General features: G+C 42.8%; 1 protein-coding gene across 1 annotated transcript; it reads left to right on the top strand.

Moving 5' to 3' along the window:
- Positions 1-2,478: 2,478 nt before the first annotated feature.
- Positions 2,479-4,903, top strand: LOC143634361 (gibberellin 2-beta-dioxygenase 1-like). Its single transcript, XM_077102464.1, has 3 exons — positions 2,479-2,938; positions 3,403-3,766; positions 4,424-4,903. The coding sequence occupies exons 1-3, from the start codon at positions 2,562-2,564 to the stop codon at positions 4,673-4,675; spliced, it is 993 nt and encodes a 330-aa protein (XP_076958579.1). The 5' UTR covers positions 2,479-2,561; the 3' UTR covers positions 4,676-4,903.
- Positions 4,904-13,508: the final 8,605 nt, after the last annotated feature.

Genomic DNA, 13,508 nt, shown 5'->3' with positions numbered 1-13,508 from the left:
GGAGAGGCATTCAGTTCTTAACATGGTCAAGAGATCAAAGCAACGTCTTTCTTTTGGGTATTCGGTTCTTAGCTAAGTGGGCATTTTGTTCTCAAATGATGAAACCACTCCTTACGTTTTATTTCCTATATGTTTTGGTTTATGTATGTTTTCGTTCCTAGCTTCTTGCTGGTTTTTATATAAATGTGTTTTTAAAGAAAAGTAAAAATGTATTGCACGGTAAGTGAGTAAAGTTACTATTGATATTCGAATGTTTAATGGAAAGCTGACCTAATTCGGTGTTGATTACAATTTATGTTGTAAGTAGATGAAATAAGCATGTGATAACTGTATGTTTGAAATTTTATAAAATTAGATTTTATAGATGTTATATAACAATAACAAAATATGAGTAAAATTAATTATGTTAATACAGTTATCAAATCAAAAGTTAAAAGAAAAAACAAACAAGCGAACCTTTTTCTTTTTGGATGCCTTTCAAATTTTATCAGAGGGCGGTTTTTTGAAGTCACACAACGATTATAGATGATAATACTATCATCGGTTATTTATGAACGAAAGGCAGTATTAGAGGAGATTTTTGGGGGTGACCACGCAACTTGTTTTCCGCTTACCTGTCTGTAATTGGATATTTTGTTTCTCAACATTGAAAATGATAGTTTACTTCATCTAACAAAAAATGAAAAAGAAAGAAAAATGTCAAACTCTGAAGCTAGCATAAACCCGAATGAGACAATGAGTCTCTTCAGTTTAGGAACTGTGTTAGCCTAACACGCAAAAAGATCATTGTTCCAAAAAATACATCTTGTGGTAAAACTTGGTAAAAGAGATATTTGTAATTTTTGGTCAACAACAAAACCACTCCACACGTTACTTCTTTCAAAAGGTTAAAATTGTATTTTTTATGTATTGTACGGTAAATACATGTTTTGTGTACAAAGTAGGTATGATATTGGTACCGTATTTGTACCGAAAATTACAAACTTTTGATACTGGTATCAAAATAATTGCTTTGGTACTGGAACGACACCACTATTCTTGAAAAAATCAATAAATACCGATACCATCACTGTAACGGCACCAGTGCCTTACATGTACCAAAAGCAGTACCGATACCGAAACTATTCATCTATGGTGCAAAGGGTTAATATAGTAAATATTTTACAATAAGTGAAAGTAAAATTACTTTAATGTTTGAAAAGATAGATTGGAGTGTCATCCTTATCTCAAATGACATAAATTTAACCTTATCCTTGTGATAAAGAAACTAAAACTAATTAATGTTTGGTACCCACCTCAAGATTCCTTTATACATATTTGACATTTATGCAACAAACTTGTAAGACATATAGAATTATGTATGTTTATATAGAAATAATGTGTCGTGTTATATAAGAAGTTGTTATATTTGGATCATCCACATTACAAATAAGATGTCTTTAATTTGCGACATTATATCTATGAATGGAAAACTAATAATCCATTGATTAGAAATCACCCTAACCATTGAATATTTATTGTCTGATTCTCATGTACAACGGTTTTGAAAACCAAGCTTATATATTATATAGGTAGCGTTATCTGTATGACGTTTATATGATAAGATTGGATTTGTGGATAAGAAGACCATGTTGACGTCTTGGTTTTCCTTAATGGGATACCGTTACGTCACATTTACAACAAACTTCTCGAAAGTCTACCCTAATTAAAGAACAACTTATCCGTTATCAACTGTACGATCCTGCTTATCGACAGTTATCGTATTTATCACCGATTACATTGAATCAAACAGTGGAGTAGTCAGAAATTTTCCTGCGTGTTCGGAAAATTTCGAGGGACGTACGATCGATTGTTTATCCCTTAGATTTGAGTTTTCTACGGGTTCGATGTTAAAATTTATACGGGTGCGATGTCAAAATATACTAGTATATAACATTAAAACAAAATTTTGTATGGATTTAGTCAAACTCATTCCCTTAAAGCTGCCTACGCCCCTAAAATCAAATATGAATCTCTTTTAAGTAGATGTAATTCCAAGTCTACATAAAGAAAACACAAGTGAGCATAATGATATTTAGTTCAAAGATTTTCAAACTCAAGTTGGAATGAAATATAAAAATCAACACTCACATGTGTGTCATTATTCTAGAATCTTAGAAATAATATTAATATGCTAATAAACAATAATCTTTGTGAGCTTGGAGAAACTTGAAAGCATAAAGTTTGAAAATGAGCACACAATTGAATATACAAATAATATCCGGGACAAGTTTACACCTTTAATGGTGGTTTGACACACATAGAGATTTTGACCATGCTCACAAAAGTCACTATTATTATAAGTTATTATTATTCTTTACCAATTATTGTGTCATAACTCATAAAGTCAAATTTGACTATCTTTCTCTCACCTAGAAACAACCAAGCAATACCCATATCTAGTGTGTTTCCATTGCTTTATAAACCCATCTTTTCTCACTTCATTCTTCATATTCATATTCTTCTACTTATTCTTGTATCCCAAACATACCCAAATCTTTTTATTATTGTGTCATAAAATCATGGTGGCTGTCTCAAAACCTTTGATAGAACAATTTCTAGTGAAACCAACAAAACCAAACACAAACCCATTGATCATCCCAGATATCCCTCTCATTGACTTATCGAAACCAGAATCGAAACAACACCTTGTTAAGGCATGTCAAGATTTTGGTTTCTTTAAGGTTGTGAATCATGGAGTGCCCACAAACTTTATAAATAAGCTCGAAACCGAAGCGGTTAAGTTCTTCGGTTCGTCGCTTGCTAAAAAAGAAAAGTTTGGGTCACCGCACCCGTTCGGGTACGGGAACAAAAGTATTGGTAGAAATGGGGATGTGGGTTGGGTCGAATACCTTCTTCTCAACGCCAAACCCGAATCGGATTACCCGGAAAATTTTCAGTAAGAACTCTTGTTTTTTAAATAAACTTACTTTTATATCAACACTAAACCCTGAATAACATTTTTACTACATACCTTCACTAGCCACATAATATATAATTACTTCATCTACATGTTTTTTGATTATTATAATTACTATTATTATTATTATTTTAATGAAATAAGAATTTAAAAAAGATATGTATTTTAGGGGTTGCCACAATAAAGTGGTAAACACCTGATTTAAAAAAAAAAATATATCATAACCTTTTAAATGTTTCTATCAGCGCAAGCTGTAATTTATCTGATCAGACTTTCTAAACATGATATTAACTTATTATGTAAAAGTAGACGTGAAAACAATTTTATAATGTATTTTATTAAAGTTGGTTATCCTATTCTTCTAATTACTCTCTCTCTATATATATATATTACTTTATTTCGTTTTACTAGCAGTAAACTCTAACTAATATATTCTTTTACAGGGGCGTAGTTAACGTAGTTAACGACTACGTGACATCCGTGAAGTCGATGGCGTGCGACATTCTCGAACTATTAGCCGATGAAATGAAGCTACAACCAAGAAATGTGTTTAGCAAACTCTTAAAAGACGAACAGAGCGACTCTGTCTTTCGAATAAACCACTACCCCCCATGCCCAGAGCTACAAGAAACCGAACCAAATGGTCGCAAACTGGTCAGGTTTGGGGAACACACGGACCCACAAATCATATCGGTTTTAAGATCAAACAACACATCTGGTCTTGAAATCTCACTGAGAGATGGAAGCTGGATGTCTGTTCCACCTGATTCTGAATCTTTTTTCATCAATGTTGGTGATTCTTTACAGGTAATTTGTTACATTAATAATGTACAAGTTTTATTGCATGATGTACATGTGTTGGTTCATAGAGTTTGTTAGTGTGTAGATTATTTAAGAATTTTATACCAAGAATTAAAAAAACCTAGAATGAGGTCAACTGAATCTGTGTAGATTCTCCATCAGTATCATGGTGTTTGCTTCCTTAGTCAGAATCAATCTAAGTCCAACAACAACAAGTCACTTCCTATATCCAAGATCCTAGTCATATTATTTTGTACAATAATATATTTATCTTTAGTTTATCAAAACAAGTTGTAAATTATTTATATAATATTCACCTTACATTTTATTACTTTTATTTTTTTTTTATAATTTTTCTTAAGATAAGAGTAAGTCTTTTGGCAGAGTATCTGTTGCTAACCAATTAGATAAGGTAAAAACGAATGGATTTAAGTCACAAAATTAGTAAAATATCCGATGAAGACTCAAATACTTACTATTATTATTATGATAACCCAAAAAGTATTTTAAATTATATTAATTTATTGTTTAAATGTAAATCACATCTCATATTAAAAATATAAAAAAAATTTCATTAAGTTAGATTCTTTTTAATGTGGATTATTTGATAAATGGTTATATTGTGTGAGTTAGATTATAAAAATTATTGTTTTGGACATGTAGGTGATGACCAATGGAAGATTCAAGAGTGTGAAGCATAGGGTGGTGGCAAATGGTACAAAGAGTAGGTTGTCAATGATATATTTTGGAGGACCTCCATTGAGTGAGAAAATAGCACCATTGCCATCACTTATGCAAGGAGAGGAGGATAGTTTGTACAAGGAGTTCACTTGGTTCGAGTACAAGAAATCCGCATTCAACACAAGATTATCTGAGGACAGGCTCGTCTTGTTTGAAAAAATCATCGCGTCTTAGAGGTGCTAGGGTTTTAGCCTTGTGTTATTTGTTCTTTCTTTTGATTTGTTTGAGAAGCATAGCATAGTTGTAGGTGTGTGATAACTTTAGTTAAAATTGTATATCTTTCTTGGGTTTTTTTTATTTTCATACTGTCTTTTGATGTAAACTTCCACTTGTGTGTCAAAATCACTTCATGTAATGACGTTTCCTTTGCTAAAGAGTGAAACACAAATCTTGTTTATTTCATTTCCTTTTTTTGGTCAAAAAGTAACATTTGTTATCATATGAGTGTATCCTAGTCGAATTCGATTCCCGTGTGGTACCGTATGATGTACACACCACACCCTTTCATTTTCTCCCCACATTGCTTAAATTGCTTAACTAGGTTGTGGGGGGTCGTCGTACCTCGACCTAGATCCACGTTAATCGGTTCATCAATGGACCATGAACCTACCACTACACAACCTTTGATAATGGCTTGATGGCACCACTTTGTATTGATTATGTGGGGTTCATAAAGTGTATATAGCATGTACATATGTTTATAATGTTTGCATGAACCACTATGCATGTCACTTTATGTATTAAAGTTGAAAAATAATGCATTACTTTTACCATCTATTTATAGATAGATATTTTTAGTTGTGTGAAGATCCAAAGGTCCAATATAGATGTTTGTTGCAAGATTTAATGAGTGGTTGATCATTTTGGTCCATTTTCTATCCAAGTTTGTTATATGTCACATGAGTTGGTTACTTGGGAATTTACCTTTTGGGGACCTCTTGTATATTTTGGGATAAACAATTACAATAATATGCCAGTCTCATAAATATTTCTTTCTTCTAGTAATGAATAAATGTTGATACAATGTGGGCTCCTGAAGAAACACTAAGTGAACCCTGGACAGATTATAGATAATCTGGGGGTTAAGTAATGTTTCCCACGGATGAGATCTAGCTGAGAAGGTTGTTCTTCAGGAGACCTGCAAAACAGACACCGTAAGCTCGTCACTGAGAAGGGGGGGGGTTCCTCCTTATGACCACCCTCCGGCGTGAGAATCAGACTAGATTGCTTTAAATATAAGAGTATATTAAGAGATTGCTAGATAAGATTGAGATATCAGATGATCTTACCATTCCAAGATGTTGGAGTATTTATAGCCGAAGGTAGGTTTCCTAGAAGGTACAGCCGGCTGAATAGTATTCCTGTTCTACCAACAGTGGACTATGCACAGGCCATACTGGTTGGTGGATAGGTTACGGCCAACAGTAACAAAGTCGGCTGCACTATTCCACCAACTGTAGATTATGCACGTCCCACCTACTGTGGATTATACGCAGGCCATGCTGGTTGGTGAATAGGTTACGGCCAACAGTAACACTATTCTACCAACTGTAGGCTGCGCATGCCCCTCAGTAAGAGTTGGTGAGTAGGCAGCGGCTAATAGTGACAAACAGTACTAGAGGGTGCTCCTCCTCGTACTGTTGTCGGTGAGCTGTCACCCTGTGATTGGCTCATGGGCTGTTCTGGTCAGATTGTCTGTCCTATCCATACCTTGGTAGGTATAGTACAAAAGATCTTTCATAATCATACGGACTGCCTCATTTTGGCTGGATTGTTCCCGCCTTGTTCATTCCTTCATGTGACTACTGAAGTAGCTATTGTCTTGTGCGTGTAGCCCTGCTGTCTGCGGGTAGCCTTCCCTGATGGCTTGTATCCGCAACTGCGGGAACAGGCGGGGTACTTCACCATTGGGAGGCTTTCCCTACGTATACAGCTTGCGTACTGCGCGTAAGGTTCTCTTAGCATGGTGGGTCCTGCGGGAGCAGATGGCCTTTGCGCAGACGTCCCTGTTCAAGGTGAGTCTTGCGGGACCAACTGGGCTCTGCTGGGACCTACCTCTTCAAGTCCCCCCAGTCCAATATTCTTCTCATGAATGTTTAATAAAGTTAGGTGAACTTTTGGACTTTAAGCAAGGGGTTTTGAAAAAGGTTTTTAGTTTTAAGGTTCTCCGTGGGGATTCTTCCCGCGGGTTTCCTAATGTCACTTGCAAAAATTCCCGATTTTTTTGCTTGATCTTTGGGTATGATGCGGGTAGGTATGTAACCTCCTCGCAAGTCAGGAGCGTTGAGTCCCACTTGTGTGGATTCTCCCTGAGGTTTTGGTAGTTTTGAACATAGTGATCAATTATGTTAAAACCACCAATTCCATCATGGAGCCTCAAACAATGTAGTTCTCGACGTTCCCGCTATGCGGGGATGTAATTTCCGTTTCCGCAAGCATTGCCCAGAAGATCCTTCTTGGTTTCAATTCCCTGCGGAGCGCTAGGTATGTGAAGGGTTTTGCCTTAACACTGTACCCGCGCTCGTCTTACAGTTACTTTACTTTCAAGGTACCCCTGGCGTCAATTCCCTGCGGGTGCTAGGTATGTGAAGGGTTTTGCCTTAACACTGTACCCGCACCCGTCTTATAGTTACTTTGTTGCCGGGGTATTCTTGGCTTCAATTCCCTGCGGGTGCTAGGTATGTGAAGGGTTTTGCCTTAACACTGTACCTGCATCCGTCTTACGGTTACTTGGTTGCCAAGGTAAGGGGTATTTTCCCGCTTACTTTTGAATCTTTTTTGAATTTTGAATTTCGAAATTCGAAGAGTTGGTGGAAAGATAGGAACAGTCCAAACATCTGAAACGTCGTGCGACGGTTTCTTCTGACTGTGTCAGGACGTGCAGGAAGTTATGGTGACGTGACAGTACATGGTCATTCCAGACGCTTTTTCAGGCGCGTGGGGCGTGATTTTTCGGGCGCGTGGCCGCGAAATTAATGGTACGCGTCCTGTCAACAGCTGTTGCCAGCCTGCTTTTTGCCACGTGTCATAGTTTCATTGCACCTTCGATTTCTCTCTCCTCCGCATTAAATTCATCGCATTAATTGCGATTAGTATATAAAGGGGGAGAGGGCTCTTTGCAATCCACACCTTCACCCTTCTCTTCTTCTTCTTAGCGATTTCCGGCAAATACTCCCCTTTTCAGGCAAGCATTTTCCCGAAATCGCTTTCTTTCTGCAAAATGTCTTCTCGTGATCTTGAGTCTTCGGCCGATGATAAGAGTACTGCTGGTGAGTGCCAGTGTGCTCTGCCTGGCGATCAGTACCGGTATGTTGTTAGGAAGTTCATGCTCGATCCTTTCGAGCCTGAGTTTCCTGAACCCCATCAGACCGTGTACGATGCCCCCAGAGGCAAGATCGGGGTTTATGCAGCATTCTTTGTCTATGGGAATCTTAGGTTCCCATTGACAAAGTTTGTTTACCGTGTCCTTGAGAGGCACGGTGTTCATCTGACCGAGTTGCACCCCATGGCGATCGCCAAGATTCGCCATTTCGAGTGGGTGTGCCGGATTCTGGGCATTGAGCCCTATGTGGACCGCCTGATGACCATCTATACTTGGAGGTGCATCCAGGGGTGGTACACCCTGACAACCCGGATCAAGGGTTTGAAGATTTGCGCGACCGAGCGCAGTCTCCGATCGTGGAAGCGGGAGTTCTTCTACATTTCTGCCCGCGCCATCCCCATTGCCATGAAGTTTAAAAATGGCCAAGCAATTCTGAGCCACCACGCCACCAACTACCAGGAGGCGGAATGGTTTGCGAAGATATCCCGGGTCCAATCTCCGATTTACCGGTTTGCGGAGTCCGGGATGGTGATGCTGGGGATGAGCCGGGTATGGAAGGAGGCGTCTCAGGTTCCCATCCTTCTCGAATACGGTTTGAACTCTACTCCTTATGGTATGTCTTGTCTTTCTTGCTGATATGAGTTTGTCTTCTAACTGTTTCTTTTCTTTCAGAGGGGAACGATTTGGAGTCGCTCCTGTACCCGCGGGAAGCTGACGGTCCCGTGCGGGTGGGTACTCGTGCTCTTGACGAGAACGAGTTGCCCATCCTGGAGCAAACAGCGGATCGGTTTGTGGAGGTCTATCCGCTGGGCCACGAGATCCTGAGCCACCGGCGGCCAGGTAAGGCGTTATTCTCTCCTCCACCCCTCAGTGCTGTACCCGCTGCTGGAATTCCTGACATCCTGTCTTCTTCTGAGGAATCCGCAGATGGTCCTCCGTTAGTGCGGAAGAAGAGGGCTGCCGGCGGGAAAGGGAAGGAGAAGGCGGCCTCCACAGCCGATCCAGTGCTCCTATCTGACACTGATTCAGATAATGAAGAGGTGGCGGGGAACCCCGGTGGTGAGAAGACCACTGTTCCGGAGGCTACGACTGTTACCTCCGGAGAACCAATGACGACGACGGTGACCGGCATCAAGAGACCGGCTCCATCGGGTTCGTCCCCGCCCGTCCGTACGTTCAAGCTCAAGAAAACCCGTAAGTACAACTCTCTTAGCTTTTATCTTCGTAGTTTAATCCTTAAGTCTTTTAACACTTTTCTTCTTTACGCAGGCGTGGATGTTGGCGCATTCCAGGGTCAGGGGCCGAGTATTACCTCTTCGCCAATGACGGTAGGCTTGGTCAGCCTACCTGAGGCGTCGACCCAGGCGCCTGCGCCTGCTTCCGCTGGTTCAGTTGCTCACTCCTTTGAGCCGACTGTTCCAGCCGAGATGACGTCGCCGCCGGTGGTAAGTGCGATTTTTACAGCATCTTTCACCGAGCCGGCGGTTACGATTGCCGCAGATTCTGCGGCGGCGTCCGCGACGGCGACCACGGCGGCCGCTACTATGCCTCCGCCACCGGCAACGACGGCCGGCCCATCAGGTACGCGTGGGGCTTCTCGCATCTCTCCGCCACCTTCCCATCTGCCTGACCTCTTGGATGGATTTCCATTGGGTTCAGGTGATGGGTTCGGCGGCTATCGGCCTGTAATTGACCCTACAGGTGCGTAGGGTTCTTTTGGCCCATTTTTCTACATATATTTTTTATCATCTTTTCCTTACTGCTTTTTGCTTTCTGCAGTGTCGGATTCCAATGAAGTGTATGTTCCGCGATGGAATATACGCCGAGGAACAACCCTTCGTACCCCTGTGGAGTGCGTGGAATGGGCTCGCCACGCTGCTCCCCATGGTGCGTTGGGGGAAGCCATGGCTAGCTACCAGGAGGGTAGGCTAACCAACGAGCTTCGGGTTCTCCAAGCCCGGATGCAGCCGCGCGTCGAGCTGCTTTGTCGTGAAAACGACAAGTTGAAAGCAGTGCGCGCCAAGGAAGTATCTCAAGCGCGGGCTCTTCGGGAGGAGAACCAAAAGCTGTCCGCAGCTGCTGCGGAGAAGGAGAAGGCCTTCAAGGCCCTCGAGGTTGAGGTTCAAGCGCGACTCGAGGCCCGCTCCAAGGCTGCCCAAGCTGTTAACGAACAGCTTCGGCTGGCTAAGGAGACTGCGAGGAACGCAACCGAGAGGGCCACCAAGGCTGAAGCCGTTGCTGAGCCTTTACGCGTGGAGAATGAGGAGCTCAAGGCCAAATTAGAGGCTCTCCAACGTGCTCATGATGCCTTGGCGATGGAAGATGCCAAGAAGCTCCAGGAGATCTTGGACCAGAGGGGCGTGCTTGACCATACCGAGCGGAAGCTTAAGGGCGTCGAAGAGGCTGCCGCAAAGGAAGTTCTACTTGCCAACCTTAACAAAAGCGAAGCCGAACGCGCCTGCACCCAAGCTCAAGCCGCCCTTCAAGAAGCTCTGGTTGCCAAGGAATGGCTTCTTCGAGAAGCGTTGTCTCAGGTAAGTCTATCTTCATGTCTTCACGCTTTTCTTTGTAAATAGGGTGTTGACACTTGTATATTTTCTTATGTAGGTTGTGCATCGGGTCTTCTCAGAGACATCTTACGACGATGCAATGAGCGCAACCCTCAACGCTTCTCACGAGGATGGGGAACGGGTCGGCTTCCTGCTTGGTCTAGGGTTTGTTGAGAAAGGCGTCCCGCCATCCAACTTCCCTTTGTACAATGTAGATACCGAAGCCATATATGACCAAGCAGTAAATCAATACGCCGCCTTCCCGCATCCGGTGGTGGAGAATGTGAATGAAATTGCTGCTGCTGATGATGGGCTACCTATCCTTAAGGCTTACCTTGAACAGCCACGCTCTACTGACGGCGCTGGTCCAAGTGGAAGTGGCCCTGAAGCCTGAAGCCTGATCCTGAAGATCCCTTCCCGCTGCTAGGATAGATTTAGTTTGTATAGATTTACTTTCTTGTAGGCGGGTAGTTACCCGGCCATTCTTGTAACGAATATTTATGAAATGTAAATCTTTGCGCGGCTAAGACCGCTTGATTCATTGGATTCCTTGCTTTATAAACGTTATATGACTTACATACTTTAGTTTAAATTAGCAATTTTCCAAGTGTTTAGAATAAGTTAACCTTTGAACGTGGTAGATAGGTGTGAAGTTTTGCTTCCTCTTCCGTGATTGTGCGGGTAGGACCGTCACTTGCACGTAGTAGGATGGCTAAACTTTACCATCTGACCTGCGTGTAGGTTTACCTTATCTTTGAAGATAAGTTAACCTTTGAACGTGGTAAATAATAGGTGTGAAGTTTTGCTTCCTCTTTCGTGATTGCGCGGGTATGACCGTCACTTGCACTTAGTAGGATGGCTAAACTTTACCCATATCTGACCTGCGTGTAGGTTTTCCTCATCTTTTTTTTTTTTTTTTTTTTTTTTTTTAGGATAACCTTTGAACGTGGTAGATGATAGGTTGAAGTTTTGCTTCCTTGTTCGTGATTGTGCGGGTAAGACCGTCACTTGCACTTACAAGGATGGCTAAACTTTACTTACATCTGACCTGCGTGTAGGTTTCCCTTATTTTTAACGTTGTGTTTATGCGGGTTTTGCCGCCTTCCACACGTAACGACTTACTTCTTCCCGTTGATGCGGTAAATACCGGCACCAGTGGGAAGTTCATAAGTATAAAGGTAAACACATTATGAAAGGAGAATCATTTCCATTAGAAGTGGCTCTAGGCCTTTTCTTTACAAGTTTTGGAATTGATCTACATATAACATTTGCGTAATTGAGCTCCATTCCATGTTCTTGGGATGGGAGTGCCATCGAGCCTTTCGAGCCGGTATGCGCCCTTTCCCAGGACTTCTTTGATAATGTATGGCCCTTCCCAGACCGGGGCCAGCTTTCCCGGGCGCTCTTGGTTTGAAGCCTCGTTGTTACGCAATATGTAGTCTCCTATATTGAAGTTGCAGAGTTTTACCCGCGTGTTGTAGTACTTTTGCATTTGTCGTTTGTAGTTCTCTTCACGCACTGCGGCTAAGTCTCTGCGTTCCTCGGTTAGCATAAGATCCAACCGTCTTTCCGCATCATTGTCTTCTGGCTGACTCAATACCCTTGGTGAGGGTAGACCAATTTCGACCGGGACCATGGCTTCAGTGCCATAAGTGAGGCTGAACGGGGTTTCTCCCGTACTGGCCTTCTTCAGCGTTCTGTTTGCCCAAAGGACGTGCGGAAGTTCGTCCACCCAGCCGGATCTGTGTTCCGATAGTCTCTTCTTGATGCATTCGACAATGCTCTTATTTGCTCTTTCCACCTCACCATTACCTTGCGGGTGTGCCACTGAGGTAAAGGTGTGGGTGATTTGAAGTTCTTTTAGCCACTGTTGTAGCTTCTTGTCGACAAAGTTGGTGCCGTTATCGCTCACCAAATTCTGGGGAATGCCAGTGGTCATCGCTACACCCTCAGCTGTTGGTCATCCCATCATGCCGTGGACTGAAGATACCACGGCGTTGAATCTTGCCATCCCGTCTCTTCCGAATAGGATGTCGTACGTGTGGTGTGGCTTTTTCATCACGACAAAATCCACGTCTTCTGTGCGTGAATGATTCCCATCGGTAAGAGTAACGGGGAAAGATAGGATACCCAGGGGGGTTTCTGTACTGCCGTCAAACCCTTCCATTGAAGCGTAGACCGTTTCCAAGCGTTCTTTGTCTTCATCATCCAGCTTATCAAAGAACTGCCTGTACATCACTGTCGACGAAGCGCCGTTGTCAGCAAGAGTGCGGGAAGTGATGTAATGCCCCAGCTGGCTTCTGATGACGATGGGGCCTTCTTTGCTGGGGCCTCCTGGCACTCGCGGGAAGCGCACCTCAGCTTCCTTCCACGCGCATGGTTCTGTCACTCGTCTTTTTCTTCCTCTGACCTTGCCATGAACCATGTTGATGCTGATGTCGACGGGCTTTCGTCCGTTACCTCTGTACCGGTTGTCATTCCTTCCTCCCTTCCTGATTGATGCCACGAGATGTGCAAGTCTTCCATCCTTGACAACTGTCTCAACAATATCCTTCAAGGATGTGCACTCTTCAGTACCATGACCCTTTGTCCCGTGGAAATCACAGGATTTGCTTTGATCCGCATTAGGTTTCTGCCGGATCAATGGGGCTTTTGGCCATGGCAATTTTTCCGTGGCAAATATCTCCATGACGCTCTTGGTGAGTGGCGTCCACCGGTGTTTTCGGTTTGAAGGGTGTGTGTTGTCCCTTCCGCCAACAAGAGGACGAGAGCTGGATGAGGTGTCAAAGTTTATCCTTGACTGCCAAATACCTAGCCTCCTCTTTTTGTTCTGCCGGGCGATCCGGACATTGTTCTCTCTTGTCCTTTGCGTGTAGAGGTGTGTACTCTGGGGAAGATCCCTTCCCAGTTGCTTTTCCGTCTCGGCAAAGCGCTTTGCCGCCGTCATGATGGCATCCCATGTTGATGGCATGCCATCCTTACCCGTCAATGTGCGGATAAGTTCTGGGTATTCGGCGCCTTGGATGAAGGCGGCGCGAACCAGATCCTCACTTATGTTGCCGAGACTTAGCCTTTTGGAGTTGAAGCGGGTGATGAAGTCTAGTAAAGATTCATCCTCCTCTCTCACGCAGTTGAG

Source organism: Bidens hawaiensis, unplaced genomic scaffold, assembly GCF_021521415.1.
Source record: "Bidens hawaiensis isolate Kalapana, Puna unplaced genomic scaffold, B.hawaiensis_p1.1 tig00007048_1, whole genome shotgun sequence".
NCBI lineage: Eukaryota > Viridiplantae > Streptophyta > Magnoliopsida > Asterales > Asteraceae > Bidens > Bidens hawaiensis.
Note: the sequence above shows the minus strand (reverse complement) of the source record. Positions and strands in the feature narration are given on the sequence as shown.